The 16,119-nt window shown below is 40.9% G+C and overlaps 1 protein-coding gene across 8 annotated transcripts in view; it reads right to left on the bottom strand.

The window, feature by feature from the left end:
* arhgap9 (Rho GTPase activating protein 9) overlaps positions 1-16,119 on the bottom strand; it is a 41,949-nt gene that overhangs the window by 5,154 nt on the left and 20,676 nt on the right. For 2 of the 8 annotated variants that reach the window (XM_085777619.1, XM_085777620.1), the window contains 13 exons: positions 15,616-15,708; positions 12,307-12,372; positions 10,305-10,451; positions 10,013-10,114; positions 9,069-9,130; positions 8,817-8,904; positions 8,212-8,307; positions 7,768-7,866; positions 5,449-5,554; positions 4,908-5,027; positions 2,886-2,984; positions 1,301-1,378; positions 890-943 (listed from right to left, as the gene is read on the bottom strand). In XM_085777619.1, the coding sequence (XP_085633745.1) occupies positions 890-943; positions 1,301-1,378; positions 2,886-2,984; positions 4,908-5,027; positions 5,449-5,554; positions 7,768-7,866; positions 8,212-8,307; positions 8,817-8,904; positions 9,069-9,130; positions 10,013-10,114; positions 10,305-10,451; positions 12,307-12,372; positions 15,616-15,708 (1,210 nt within the window). The remainder of the gene's footprint in view (positions 1-889; positions 944-1,300; positions 1,379-2,885; positions 2,985-4,907; positions 5,028-5,448; positions 5,555-7,767; positions 7,867-8,211; positions 8,308-8,816; positions 8,905-9,068; positions 9,131-10,012; positions 10,115-10,304; positions 10,452-12,306; positions 12,373-15,615; positions 15,709-16,119) is intronic. The other 6 variants (XM_085777623.1, XM_085777625.1, XM_085777621.1 and 3 more) reach the window with 5 other exon arrangements.

The following is a 16,119-nucleotide window of genomic DNA, read 5'->3' as shown; positions in this document are numbered from 1 at the left end:
GAGAAAATCAGACAGACAGGGTCAGGAGAAGTGAATGAAACGCAAGGCCATATGAAAAAGAGAGACAAAGAGTTAGAATTCAAATTAGAGGAGAAAAAAAAAGTGGAGCCACAGTCACGGCGTCATTTAGTGAAGAACATGAAGAACAGAAGAGAGAGCAAATTCACGTCAGTGCTGAGGCGGAACATGAAGGCTTGTAGCTGCAGGAGGGAGATAAAGATGGTTGGTGAAAGTGAGAGAAGGCACAGACGCACACACTTATAACTACAGCACACTTGTGTTGTTTTTTTTGTTTTATTGTTTTTTTTAAATCCAGGCCTGACCATTGCTTCTCAAATGTAACCATGAGAACCAAGTTTTAAAAAAAATATGAATGACCTCAGTCTGAATTAGGTCAGTATTTTAACGGTATCAACAAATAGCAGCATCTCTGGCATCTTATGATGAGAAGCATTAGTCAGTGAGATCCTGCTGTGGGATTAAAGCACTTGACAGAACACAAGCAGCTGATGCTGATGCTCCGGATCGTCCACTTGATGGCAGCCATGGACTGTGTGAGAAGCCGCTGTACAACCTGCTGCGTGTTATTACATCAGAAAACTTAAAGCAGAAAAGCCTAAGGGACACACATACATTAAGCAAATGGTAGCACAACCACCAAACTGTTCAGTGCACGTCTGTGCCGCAGCTCAGCTCAGTTCAGCTCAGCTCAGCTCGGCTCGGCTCTGCTCGGCGTGTCAGTCTGTGGGTGGGTGTTTTGGGGAGTTTTTTGACTGAGATGCTCAGGTTATGCAACACATAATGCACAAAACAAGCCGGGGCTGAGCAACACATGAAAGCTGCCACCCTCCCTCCCTCCCTCCCTCCCCGTCCGTCCGTCTCAATCTACCTTGTACCAACCCTGCCGGGAACATGTAACGGCCGTCGGTAGTCACTGCTCGCTCTGTAAAAAAAACCAACAGTTAACTCCGTCAGCCTTCCACACTGTCCGCTTCAGAAAAAAGGATGTTGTGTAAGTGAAGTGGGGGTGAGACATTGACAGATGTATCGAGCAGGTGAGCGTGTGTGTGGAAAACAAAATCGTTATCAACCCATTGTATACCGCTGGAATGAACAGAACAGTATCAATTGACATTGAAAAAAAATCATGATTTCCGAGAAATGCCAGGACAGTCAAGCCTCCACCTGCCCCCACTTCTCTCCTCCCTTGTCATTTTCCTCTCTGGGTTTCATTATCAGAGACACCATCACCATTATCAACATGAATCATCAGATGCTGTTCAGTTTTTCCCCTCCTCACCGTGGTTCACCAGGAAGCGTAGTTTCTGAATCACTGCCAGGTTTCCTGATACTCTGTAGATGCCATCAGAGTCCAGTCCTGCAGCACAGCATACCAGGAGATTAGTGTCACAGCAAAAGTGGCACATTATGTACATAATATGTCTGTGTGACCAAGTGAGTTCAAAATTAAATGGTTTTGTCTAAATCTAGAGCAATTTAAGATGATTTCATTGTTTTCCTGTTGAATAAATGGCCAAAACATGTACTAAGTAAAGAGAAATAATAGAACATTTGGCTTCTTGTAAGTCATATTTTTGCATGATCACATGTGACTATTTTTAAACTTCCTCTTTACATTTCATCATGTTGCTGGTCAAAGATCCTTGTTATGATAGCGACTTTCAGGTTTCTCCATGCTGCTTGTCAGAGACTGTACAACAAGTCACGCTTTGTGAGATACTATTGTTAAAAATACAATTAGTTTAAACAAAGCTTAAACAGTCACAAGGAGCCACTGACCCACATTTTATTTTAATGATCACGGTGCTGCTATAAAACTTACAGCCATGTTTATTGACTTTTAAAATGCGCCAGAATTGTGAGTAAATTTTAATTATTACTACTATTATCATCATAAATATTATTTTTTCTATTATTAATTGGGCGAGTCAAGTTGAAAATTTGTCTCAGGATGCTATAGAATTAACTACATGTGAAACAATCTCTGAAATTATTGATTAGATGTGAAACACTTCACACCATCATGTTGGATAAAATGACAAAAAAAAAGATCAGATTTCCGCATTTAAACATTTGCTTTTTTTCTGTGATAGTATATTACACATCTTTTGGACTGAGACACGTTACAGGCTAGAAAAGCTTAATTAATCAAGAAAACCACTGTTGAATTAATCAATAATGAAAATAATTTTTGACTGCAGCCCAACACACCCTTAATCCTTAGGCCTTCACTTCACACACAAAGAGACGAAGAAAAACCTCTCCTCGCGTTCGAGAATACTGCTTAGAATATATCTGAATTAACATACTATGCTGAAGAAAAAAAACGTTAAACCACAGTTATTTTTACTATAGCTACAAGAACTAACAAAATAATTCCTCTTTCTATTTTTGTGGCTGCAGTTTAGCCACTTGGTTGTAAAAGTTTTGCAGTCTATCACAGCCTTGAGTGTAATTGTCTCAATCTGCAAAAAGCTCCCTAGAAATATTTATATCATCAAAACTAGGTTTTCAAAGCCTTCGTGGTCAAAACAGTTTTTGTTTGTTTGTTTGTTTGTTTGTGTTAAATATTCATTTGCAGTTATTGTTTCGAAGGCAACTTTCATTTTCTCTCATTTCGATCTCTCTCTGGCTGGCAGCTGTCGCCAGTCCTTCTCTTCACGCCTCCCTCTGAGCCGGCATCCTCTCCGGCAATCCAAAACATTTTGCTGTAAATTTCTGTTTGATGGTTTAAGTCACAGTAGGTGCAGAGCTGCCTTCAAACGACTGACGCTCAAAACAAGACGGAGGTTGGTCTCTCATGTGTCCGCTTTAAGTTGGGAATCACATTATGAAGGAGCCGGCGCTGTCTGCAGCGACTGTACCTCTCCTCTCCACAGCCTCAGTACAAAGCCTGACGAAGCGAGGGACGGTGCTCTTCTCTCGCTCGCAGAGCATCTCCAGACGACAGCCAAACACCTGATCTGAAGAGCCAGGACAGACGGACACAAACACACACAAACACTTTTTTTTAATGTCTGTTCAGAAGTTGTTGTTTTTTTCAGATAGCAGACATGATGTAAGAGCTGCAGGCTTGAGTTAATCTAGTGATACATTTACGGTTCGCTATGGGAGAAAACCCCTGTTTGACTCTGATCCCAGCAGAGATCCAGACTCACACTTGATGATGCAATACAACCCATGTAGTTTATACTCTATAGGGTTAAAACAAAAAACCCTTTTACTCAAGAGTATGGCATCGTTATACTACTGTATGATCATATTATTTTATCTCTGTGACAAACTTGCTTGTGAAGAATTTGCCATCAAAAAATGAGAACTGAACATTATTCAACCATAAAAGCACAGCTTCCTATTTTTGACTTTACTTTCATGGCAGCTGAAAAAAAAATATAAGAACACTTCACCAGTCATACAAACAACTTCTTCTGTTCCAGTGACAAGCAGGAAATCATGTCACGCCTCCTGTAAGGATGTAGTGTGGCGGAGGCCACATAACCCCTGAAGGCCTGTAGCTGCTGCTGCTGTGCAGTTCAAGCCGCGTGGAAGCTGAAGCCGTTTAAAGCAAACTAAATAAATGTTTTATCTTTGTAGAACATACGAGATGCTGGGGCGTCCTGGCGGCCAAGGGGTTCGACTGCAACATTCCCTTTGCTGCATGTCTGTCTTCCTCTCTTCCTCATCCTCTCTTATCAAATAAAGGCAAAATACCCCCAAAATACCTTTTTTAAAAAGCTTAATGCCATTTGCTGAGAGGCTTCAGCTTAGAATATGGACAAAATCCTACATAACAGTCTTAAGCTTTCGCAACATTGCATAAAAAACAAAGGAAAAATGTATTTTCTTTACTTTTCCTGCTATTTTGGTGACGTGTTTCATCACATAGGCCTCAGAACAACTTCACTACTCTTTCATACAGATCCTGTTCAAAGACTAAAACTCGACTACAAGCATGAGTATCATTCTTCCAAAAGGTATTCCCTCATTTGTTGTTTTGATGAACATGGTGGAGAGCGCCACCTACTGTACTGCAAGAAACTCAACTCTGAAGGCCACAGAATATGTTTCAGACCATTTTCACACTCTTGAATGAGGCTATTTGTACGTTTTCCTGGGAGCAGCTGGTGGTGGCTTTTCACTTGGCAAGGGCCTCAGCCATCGTTGCACTTACAAGACAAGAGTTTATAATTCGGCCTCTAAGCGGTACAACATGTTCAGGGCAGATGGGATGCTAAGATTCTATTGACTCAACATCAGAAAGTGATGAGAAGGGCCATAGCAAGCTGCTTAGCACGATCATTTCAGCAAAGGAATGAAGTTTGATGCTGAACTTATAGTACAACGTTTCCTCTAAGACAGCTGCTAATGCTAACACTGGATATGTAGCAATAGCAAAACTTACAAATAGTAGCCTCTCACGACCTGAATTGCCCAACATGCTTTTCTTTCTTTTTTTTCTTCTTTTTTTTGGGTCATCTTTTGAAAATGATGACATGCTTGAACATTACAGTATAATTGAGTTGACTTACTAGTTCTGGAGGAAAAAAAAGCCTATTTTCTGTTTTAAGAAACATGCACAAAAGACGTCATACAGTAACACTGCTGTAAGAAACTTAGACGCTCTTACTAAACAGAAGGAAGGCAATTCACAGTCACAAAAGGATGTGGCGTCACTGCAGGCCCAGTCAACACACAGATTTCTTGTCTGCTCTCACAACTGTAATGGCCGCCGGCATCACACTTCCCAATGAATGTAATATTAAAGACTGGGCAAAAGAGAACATGTATCCCCCTCTACCTCATTCACCGCTAAGCTGTATGCTGCTGAATAGCAAGGATACACGCCACACATTCAAAGAGTCTGAAGCTTCAAAAGGAAATCTCACCTTTAATGAGCCCTTTCTCCTGCAGGGCCTGCAGCGGGGGTCTCTTTAGGATCAGCTTCTTCAGCCGGGTCTTCACTCTCTTCCTCTCCGTGTTTTCCAGGTTGGACGTGGAGCGAGGGACTGCAGAGGGAGGAAAGGTGAACATGGAGAAGGTGGAGGAAGAGAGGGAGGAAGAGAGGGAGGAAGAGGAGGAGGTCAGCGCCAGGCGTTCGGGCGCGGGGCCGGACAGCAGATGAGAGGGGATGGTGGTGAGGATGAAAAGCGGGAGGGCCGGGTGACGGCGGAGGTGAGACAGGACTGACGGGGGGATTATTTGCCACGGAGGGCGTGTAAAAATATATGTGGGCTGAATGGAGGAGAGGATGGAGGAGAGGATGGAGGGATGTAAGAGGCCTGTATGGAAGTTTGAAGAAAAAAACTGGTGATGATGACGATGGAGTGAGAGGCTGTGAGTGAACTGGGGGTGGAGGACGGGGACGGTTGAAGCCTTACGCTTGTGTGAGGGAGGGAAGTCAGAATGGAAGGATGAGATGTGACTTACGTGACGTTCTCCTCTCGTCTTCATCTCCACTGTGGTCCAGCATTTCAACACTGCCTGCTCTTCTCAGAGAGTACAGAAGGACATTGTCCAACGGGTTTTCACGGTCCTAGAAGGCAGAAAGAGGAAAATCCTGTGTTAATACGTGCTGCGAAACAGTAAAGTGATGTTTTTTCTTGGTCAAATAATGTTGGTATAATATTAGATGTGAAGTGGGTGTGGTGGACAAAAGCAGCAGAGAATTGGACTTTAAACAGTCCAGCAGATAATATAATTAATTTAATACTATCTAATGGCCACACAATGAGTGTTAGTCCTACAGTTGAGCTTTACTTTTGGTCTCCATCAGCTCACTCTAATTTGGTGCTGTACATGTAATATACAGAGGATTTAGCTTTTTTTAGCAAGACACTGTCACATGAGTTATATTGTTAGCAGAAAAAAAACACTGATTGGTGTGGCTATAGGACGTAACTGTTATATGTTACATGTTAAAGCGACAGTTCAAAATTTTGGCCCATTACCATAATCCCTACAGTCATAGCAGTAGGTTCGTTACCTTTAATTGTTGGTGTAAGCTATTTTTTCGAAAACAACTCCATTTCGTAACGTTCCATTATTATCTCATAGCGTGATGAATGTGCAGGTCTCAACTTGTCCACGAGAGCGTTTTGGAGTTGTTGGATTGTGTATTTGTTGAGTTTGATGAGGGAAACCAAGAAATGTAGCTCTGAGCAGCTTGCGGCTCTGCTCCGCCGTTCTAAAAACAGCTTGCACCGACAAATAAAGGTAACAAACTTATTGCTATGACCATAAGGATTAGGGCAATAAGGCAGTTTGCCAAAATGTTGAACTATCACTTTAAATGTTTGATGACAACACAGGAGAGGCTGAGGAGGAGCAGTGAGTCTCCTAGCAACAGATAGAAACAAGGTCGACAACCAGAAGAATCATCCAAGACACAGTTAAAGACAAAGTCTGGTCACTTAGCAGAAAAAACTACAATCAAAGAAAGAAAGTGACTGACGGAGAAGACAAACAAAGTGTGTTGCTGTTACATGTACTGGATGTATAGAATGTTTTATTGTCTTCAGAATGGTACTATTAGTGTAATGTAATGTTAGCCTAACCTAGTGTTTCAACTGAACCATTTGAGAAAAGGGGTGACGTTATGTCTCTGAGTAGTAAAAAACAACAACTCTGCATTGGCCCATGCTACACTCTAAAACAAAGTTTTGTCCAATTCCCTGCCAACAAAACATAGCATCCTTGGCGGAACTAACAATGGAGTTTAGGCTGGTCACACATTTGCAAATGCAGGCGAAGGATAATCTCCTGCCACTGCTGAATGTGGCCAGAGCCGGATGTGACACATACAGACATCAGTGTCAGTGTATTTGTCTGTAGTCTGTTGAGGGGTGAACCACACACACTTCTCTGCCTGCCGTGCCTGCATTTGTGTAGGTGTGAATGCTGCCTGATGCTGTCAGACACAACGTGGAAGTGCCGGCAGTGTTTTTGTAATTATATAGAATTCCTCTATGGCTGGGCAGAAGTTAAAGACAATAGCTTCAGCTAACATACAGGTATACAAATAACAAAAGTTATTAATGACCAAAATATGCACTGGTAACACTTAGGGAAAAAGCTGTCAGAGTTTGCTCATACACAAACTGTGTAACAGCAACACTTTTTAATGTCCTGTCACATAGTGTTACATACTGGATAACATATACATGAATACCAATATATCTGTAATGAGCTAAAATAAAATTTGATCTTGAGCAAAGCCAGTTTTTTCTCCATTTGCTTTTCACAACTCTAAATTTGCCATAGTAGTAAATACAATTACCATCGATACCAAAGAAGATGACATGGAGTCTGGGAACAAAAGTGGTTATGTTTAAGTCATTAAGGTGCTGGCTTACCTGCTTAATCCACTACCAGTTAAAATATCATCCTAAACACAACCTATTATAATACAGCGATTAAGTTTAACACTATTTTCTACCGTGTGTCTTTTAACATATCAATGCTCCATAATTCAGTTGTTTTTTTACATCCTGTCAATATGTCCTTTGAAGCAGGAAAGATTACGGTACATATGCTGCAATTCTTTATGCACAACATGCATAATTGGCATTATAGAGCAAAATGAAAAGTAGAAAGTACATGAGTGTGTGTTTTCAAGGGGCAGTGGGGGGCATGAACTCTATATGGTGCGGTATGACACAATTTTGATCCAAAAGGGAAACCATTTTAGCCACCAACAGAGAAGTGGTAAACTGACAGTACAGCTGTGTCTGTGTCTGTGTCTCTCACCAGCCTGTCGATGACACTCTGAATGGTGCTGTACCACTCTTTGATCAGAGAGTCGGTCTCCGACTGCAACAGGAACTCGTTGCCTGTCACTGTCCTCAGCTGAAAAACATTTACAAACAGTATTAATACATGATGAACTGTCCGCACTGAGGGTAGGGTTTTTTTTTTCACTTTTATTTTGCATTTCCTGATTCTAAAGACATAACTGATACTTTTCAGTGGAAAACTATTATTTATTTATTTTTTTTACTCCTTCCTCTTCCTGACTCTGAGTCACAGAGAATGAAAGACAGCTTTCAGTTCTCACTTCCTTCACTGATAAGGGTCAACAACAACTACACCATCCCACAGGTATCACTGAGGTCTGAACCTTTAATAGATTAGTAGTCACTTACAACAAGTAATGATTTGTCGACTTCCTCAAGAGCTCTGCTTGTTTCTTACCTTGAAGACATTCTTCTTGCTGGACAGTTCGTTGGCCCAATGCAGTTGTGCTCCTCTCAAATCCACACTGCTCTCAGGGCGACTGTTTCCTGGTTTCTGTTTGACACACACAACAGAAGTACTTGTAACATGTTTTAATTTGTTTTTCACTACACAGAATTTATAAGCCACCACTTTTGACTGACTTTGTTAATATGACCAGTGTACAACAGGTCTGTGTGACCTGTGTAATAAAGCTAATAAAGCAGCTATGTCATTTTACTGCAATGACCCATGAGGAGAAAAGAAAAGTGCAGTATAGTATGCACACAGTTATTGAAAATATCCAGTTGTGTTGTCACATTTTGGGTGTGACAACAGCTTCTGGTCTTTGTGCAATGGACAAATCTGGGTAACATTGGGTAAGTTTTTTTTAATTTCCAAATGAGAAATTATTTCATTCATTTCAAAGTGACTCACACTTTGCATTAGCTGTCAACATTGTTATCGGGAAACTGTAGGCTTTATGCAATAAGCTTCCATCCAGTTATTTGAAAAATGCACTGGAGAGCAAAAACATTGTTTTGACAGAAACCATTAAGCACCAGTTTTGTCTGAGCTCTTACCCAACTGGAGGGTGTCTGTGATTTAGGATCTTTGAAGAAAACCAGACTGTTTCCAACCAACACCACCCAGGACGGACTCCAGTTTTTCCTGCAAACCAACAAACAGGTGTACTACTCCATCAGCATTCAGCTCAGCAAGTCATACTGTACCTCCCTCATTTTGCTTTAAGATCATCTTCATGAGAAAAACTGTGCAATCTAATTAGACTTTTTTTTTTGGTTATAAATGGGAGTAGCCTCGTGAGGTCTCACCTCAGTTTCCGTCCCCCCTCTGCTATCTTTGTCTTGTTCAAGAGGCCTGCTTTCTCCAGCTCCTGAGGACACATTAAAATGGGTTTCAGGTACACTAAAAAATCTTGTTCTTTATTCAAGCAATAATATCGCTCAGTCAATAATAAGACTTTGTGCAGACATGTTTAAATGTTAACAGTACAGTGGAGAGACTTTCCTCTGTTGTCTCTGAGCGAAGCCCATTTAACTTGGCTGTTGCATCATTCAAAAAATAGCGGGAGGGGAGTTGCTCTACAATCTCCCACTGCGTATGGCCCCGTTTAAGGTGCATGAGAAGAGAGAATTAATACTAATGAAGTGAGTACAGTACTGAAAGAAAGTGAGGAACATTATCTGTCACATATACATAAACAGCATATACAGCTCTGGAAAAAATTAAGAGACCACTTCCAAATGATCAGTTCCTCTGGTTTTACTATCCATAGCTATGTGTTTGGGTAAAATGAAGACTTTTGTTTCATTCTATAACCTACTGACAAAATTTCTCCCAAATTTGAAATAAAAATATTGTCATTTAGAGCATTTATTTGCAGAAAATGGCAACGGGTCAAAATAACAAAAAAGTTCTGGTGTTTTCAGACCTTGTATAATGCAAAGAAAACAAGTTCATATTCATTTTAAAACAACACAACACTACTTTCTAAATTTAGGAAGAGTTTAGAAATCAAAATTGGTGGAATAATCCCAATTTATAATCTCAGCAGTATTTTTTTAATTTACTTATAATCTTCCTCATTACGTAAATATGATTTGGTTCAGGTGATCAGCTTAGTAGAGTGAGGTGTGCTTGTGTTGGAGTTCAATAAATACCGGAATCGTACACATGTAGAGATAAGGCTGATTTATTAACAACATTTTGGAGTGGTCTCTTTATTTTTTCCAGAGCTAAAGAGGTGTGGACTCACTGGGGTGCAGCCGTCGCTGTCTGGAGAGCTCTGAGGAGACGGAGGCTCCACGATGATGTTGGTCACGTTGCAGGAGTAATCTCTGCTGCACTGCTGGACCAGCTGACAGACAGGAAGTCACCATCAATGGCCATGTTCATTTTTTTATACGCGGTTATTTACCACAGTGCAGTGTTCCCCTCCGTTCGTGTTGATCTCAATTTCCTCTTCTTTTTGTTTTGTCTGTGTATATAAATCTAGCGCATGTATTTGTGTGTGTGTGTGTGTGTGTGTGTTGTCTGTTGGTGTGTACCTTGCCATTCTCAGGCAGAATCATAGATTGGGAGTGACTGAGCTGCTGCCTGGCATCATGCGAGGGGGCAGAGTTGTGACACTGGGCATCTGCAGTGCTGAACGCCATCGTGCTCAGGGTATCAGAGGAGGCTGCACGCTGCATGCTCTTTACAGGGGTCAAAGGTCAGTGGTCACAAGTGGAACAGACAAACAAGGGAGATGGCAGATCGCTGATTTACTACGTGCAATAAATGCGGAATACATACACCATACCGGCCAACCCTTTTCTTTGGATTACATTTATATACATGTATATTATACTGTATATATTTTAGTATTTAGCTGATGCACTTGCCTCAAGCAACCAGAGTGCAATGAGCATAAATTCCTAAACAACTTGAAATTACAAACAAGCACAGCAGGGAACAGCAGAAAGGTCAGAGCCTTTACAGCGATTCAGGATGTAGTTTCTCCTCGGATTTCTACACTTCACTTCCTGTATGTTCCTTTATCGCACTCACTGTGCTGTATGCGGGCATTTGGGAAGTTGGCTTCACAGTTCAAATGCAATTCCAACAAACAACCATACAAAGCCTGAACCATGGTCAAGGAAGATATCACATCTTCAACGTACTTTTGATTTAATACTGTAAGTAACCCACACAATGTGTTCAATATTCTGACAGTCATGACTCATGAGTATACTGTAACTAGAGATACCACAAAAACTGTTGGTGTTCATTGCAGTTTTTTAGGAGGGAAAATACCCAGACTCTGTACTCTAAATAATTCTCACACTCACTAACGGTCAAACACATTGCTTCAGCGTCAACGTTTCAACACGATTCTTATCTGCATCTCTTTTCAGCCCTCTATGTAACTGACAATTGGTAACTGACATTATTCTCAGGATCACTTTGAGGAAGACGGCAATGCATCAGTTGTGCTGCATTATAAATGAAATTACATGCGAACTGCAAAGAGGAACAAAATTCTGAGAAACACTGAAGACCTTACGCATGAGTGCCTAACCTGAAAACTCAGCAGATGTCAGCAGGCAAACTGTTTGGGAAAGTCGTAGAGACAGATTGTCAGAGACACACTGAGGCGTGCATGGGCATCTGTAACTTTACATGCAATATATTCATGCCACCAATCCCACGCACATGCAATATATAGGAGTGTGCATGACCCAACGCAAATGCATATTTTCACACAACTTCAACTTTTGCAGCAACAGCCATAATTATGTACCTTTCCCAATCCCTGTAACCTAGTTTCAACAATCAGACTAAATATCCCTCCTAATGTTTGCCATCTCTTCATGCAAGGCGGATTAGCACTAAGAGCCAAATCTGCTCCTTTGCTAAGAGGAGGCCTTTAAAAGGGCTTTAAACCGAGCGCACCCACACCCCACTGTGATGCAACATGTTGCAGGAAGAACTGCTTGGATAACAGCCTTTCTTTTTTACACCATGAGTTGCTATTTCACCACCTTAATATGCATAAATGCTGATCTCTGGGAATCTAAAGAGCATAGCTGGCATTACTTTAATGTATTCTACAGTAATACAGTGGAGATGCAGTTTTTGCAAATCTAACGACTGAAGTTCATTGATTTTCATGAGGAAAATACTCTCCATCAAAAAGCCCTTTAAGTGCTGACAAAACACTGGACTGGGACTTCCTTCACAGCGCAGTCACCGCTAACAACAGGAAAGGAGTTGTCATCTAAACGTGTTAAAAGAAGAATTACAAGTACAAGCAATCTACAGATATAGTCAATGAGAATGTGAAGCAGGATTTTAGCTCATGTAGTGGTGACAAAGTCAAAGTCAACAGTGTCCCATTTGTTAAGCAAATGCATCCTGTTGTGTAGGGAGAATGTATAAAGTTGGTTACAGTAAGGGTGCTATTATTTACTTGGGTCTTTGTTGTTTTGCTCAGGGTGAAAGTCAAGGTGAAATGCATTACATGCCCTCTGGCAATGAAAGAGTGCAGCAAGTAGTGAAGAATTTCACCTGTTTCATCTGCCAGCCACTGCCAGTTTTCCCCTGGTGGCTCCCGAAGAGGAAGTCAGGTGACAGCTTGAGAGAAAGAGAAAGAAGAGAGATGTTGGAAGACAAAACACAGGAACAATGGATGGACAGTTAGTACTTATATTCAATTTAAATTCAAAACACAACTCTAATCCATTTTCTGTATAATTAACCTGGGAAAAAAAGATCAAAGAATGTTTTACCTTTCAGCTTTTTTGTCACTTTTAGGCTCTATTTGTGCAACAACACGCCTCAACCAAAATGGCAGCAATTTGGGTGAATTTCACAGCCACGTGAAAAACAGGATGCTGACAAGTTTTCTCAGTTAGGTTCAGCAGTGACACTCAGGCTAACACTCATATTAACACAGAAACTACTCCTCTGCCCCCTTCACATCCTGCTGTCTAAAAAAAAAAAGCTCTTTGATTCACCACCGCAACACAGAGGGACACACACTACAACAATCGCTACCGTTGCTCAGTAAGACTGAAACAACCGTTAGTATGTGTTTGACTCAAGCATGCAGTCTTCTAGCCGCTGCCACAGATCCCACACTGTACGTCCACATCACAGTCATATCAGCTTTTTGTGAGTCAGTACCAACTCCGACGACAATGAAAAATCAATACAAATGAACCATATTAGCATGGCAGTCAATTCAGTGACATTTAACGGGCAGGATATTACTTCTCAGCTGCCAGAGATCTAACACAACACCAGCACAATGTCATGGCATGGAAATCACACACAAAACACAATTACATAAAAGATAAGTGTGATAACTGAACTGCACTTACAGCATAGACACTCATTATCTCTGATAACCCAGTTCAACAATCCGGACCGGCTCCTGTTTCAGTTTGTGATCTGCTGAGTTAAAGTCCTCCACTGCCGTCTCATGCCGTGGCTCTTTTTCTTCTGAGTGTGTAAGTGTGAAACCCATCCATCTCTCCCTCTCGCCTCAGTCTAAGTCTACTTCCCCATTCTAGAGGGAAGCTGGCTTTATCAGACTCATACACGGCAGTTCAACCAGGAAGGTACGCTCAGTTGAGCAGCAAACTTTGCTAACACCACCACCCACATTAACTCCTGTCTAACAGCTTGTTGTTGCCTGTTAGATTCTTGTTAGATTCTTGTTAGATTCTTGTTGATGGTGATGCCTTGATGCATAAACAGCATTTTACTTATTTAAAATTACATTATGTATCTACTATTCGGTTTATTATTGATGATTTTGTTGCATTCGGGAGGAACATACTGTAAAAGCAGACAAATACTATCACAAAGTGGTCGCATGCTGATCTTCACGCCTTCAACACCCTCAGTCTAAGTTTGTTTTAACACGTGAACACAAACAACTGCAATCGAAGGCAAAGGTGAGAACTGGTGAGGAGGGAGGAAAGGCACAATCTGATATCACCAAGTAAACAACAGCCCAGGACTAACCCTAACCCTAACCCAAAACCTAAACCTAACCAGTCGGTTACAACAGCGCTCCTGGGCTGTTAATTACTTGGTGATATCAGATCATGCGGAGGAAAGAGAGATGTTGTAGCTGAAAGTGAAGAATAAATGGGGGATCGATTCAGCTTCTTCAGCTCCACAGATTCAAACTTTACCAATTCATTCTGAAAAAAAAAAGTCTTTTTTATGATGATGCATCATGTTTTATCATGATGATGTTTTTGTATAAAGAAAAGTAGCTATACTGTATCTGTGAATGAAACTTGCACATTGCTTTTATTATCGATTAATCTGCAGATATTTTCTTGTTTGATCACCAGTTGCTGGGTGAGAACTGTTAAAAATGCCAACCACCATTTTTCCGAGCTCATGGTGACGTCTTCAAATGAAATGTTTAGTGCAACCTCAGGTTAAAAAACCAAAGATATTCAAAGTATGATGACATGAAATAGATTTTTAATGTTTTAATGTTAAAGCATGCAAAACTCAAGTTAAGTGAAAACACGGGAACACGACGAGTGAGAACATTATGTACTTACAAGAAATATGGGTCACTTTGCCATTAACACCTGGGTCATAAACTCACGCGGTGTGCAGTTTGAATTATATATCACTGATAAAGTTCCTGTTGGGTAACACATGTTCAACAAAATAAACTCTGACATATATAGGTCAAGAGAATGCATTTGAAACCGACTTGATGGGGTATCACTGCTTTGATCATGTGGGCATTTTTTTTGATGAGCAACATTAAATTTGAAACACTGACGCAACATTGAGGCAACGCATCCTTGAGATGCAAAATGCTTATCCCTAACAATCTGGTTCAGGCAGCTTGTGTCACGTACATGTCGTCACTGAATTGGTGGATGTATCAATTTCAGTCAGCGGCGGCTGTTGCATAAATTCCCAAAACCGTTTACATCTAAAACAACAGATGTACTTCCTCCGATGAAGACTCTTGTAAAAAAAAAAAAAAAAATCAAGTTTACGAAAAAGGCGAAGCGACAGCATGTCGACAGCGTCTGCCGGGTCAGGGCGGGAGGTTTAAGGCTGATGAGAAAGTTCAGTCAGTGGTTTATATTTAGCAATGTTTTAATGGCCTCTGTTCATCTGCGTCAGATCAGGAAGCATTACCTTGTTATTCCCCTCAAGGATTAGAAAAACACAATCTGAGAGGACGTGTGTGTCACAGGGCAGATGATAATAAATAAATAAATAAACAAGGCGGTGAGTCGGTCAGTAAACAATGTGGCAGCTAGAAATTTGTAGCCTAATCCCCTTTTTAATTTAACCACGCTCAGCAGTTTTTCTCTGCTTTAATGTGGCATGCAGTGCTGGTGCATTCTGGGTGACAGAGGGTAACAACAGATTCATATGTTGAGAGATTTAGGTTTTTTTATGTGTGTGTGTTTGTGTATTTTTTGTCTAACTAGAGTTTGTCCTGTTCTATCTGTCTGTGTTTACAGATGTTAAAGCACAGCTGTTTGCACTTAAAAACATGTTACATAAGAACAATTATTTAATACTTTCAGCAATTATCTACATAACAGGAAGTTTAGAACACAAAAGCTTTGTGAGTGTCCTGCAGAAGCACATGGACCATTTAAACAAACTGAACCAACATAACTCAGGCACTAGACTAGACAGTGTCATAAACTTATATTTCATATTTTCCACTTCCTCATGACATGGATTACTGAATACATGTCAATGCCAGTGTGAATGAGCACAGGTACTAATGAAGCCGATTCTGAAACAAATTGTTAAATCACACAAAACCCCCACTGGGAATGTAACCTCCTCTGTACAACAGCACAATCTTACCTTGTGCATAGCCCCATTCCCAGCTCCAGGTCTCAGTGGCAGTGACAGGTGGCTGGTGTCCCTGGGTAAAGTCTGAGGTTGTGCTGGACTGGCCTGCAAGAGACACAGAGGACGGAAACTCAGGATTACAGACCAGGAGTAGTCTTTGACTCATATTTAGGTAACACTAACCTGTAGATATAGAAAGATCACAGATTATTTCCTTTAACACACACTCGTTTGGTGGGATCAATAAACAATGAACACACTTAAAGGGGCAATGAGGAGTTTGTATTTGGTTATAAAAAAAGTCTCATATTAATGTGGATGAATCTACGTTACCCACACTTGTTAATGGGTCCATTTTCGATAAATATATTGTTTTGTCGCCCAGCATTTCCTACTTTCGGTTTCGCGGACGCTGCCCAGCAGGTCATGGGAATAACACCGCCGGATCTGCGTTTATGGTCGGAACTACGATGGTATCTGATCGTCTTTGAACCTCTGACTTTCATTCTTGATTAA

The sequence above is a fragment of the Trachurus japonicus genome, chromosome 5 (genome assembly GCF_045865225.1).
Source record: "Trachurus japonicus isolate A0001 chromosome 5, Traja_1.0".
Classification (NCBI taxonomy): domain Eukaryota; kingdom Metazoa; phylum Chordata; class Actinopteri; order Carangiformes; family Carangidae; genus Trachurus; species Trachurus japonicus.
Note: the sequence above shows the minus strand (reverse complement) of the source record. Positions and strands in the feature narration are given on the sequence as shown.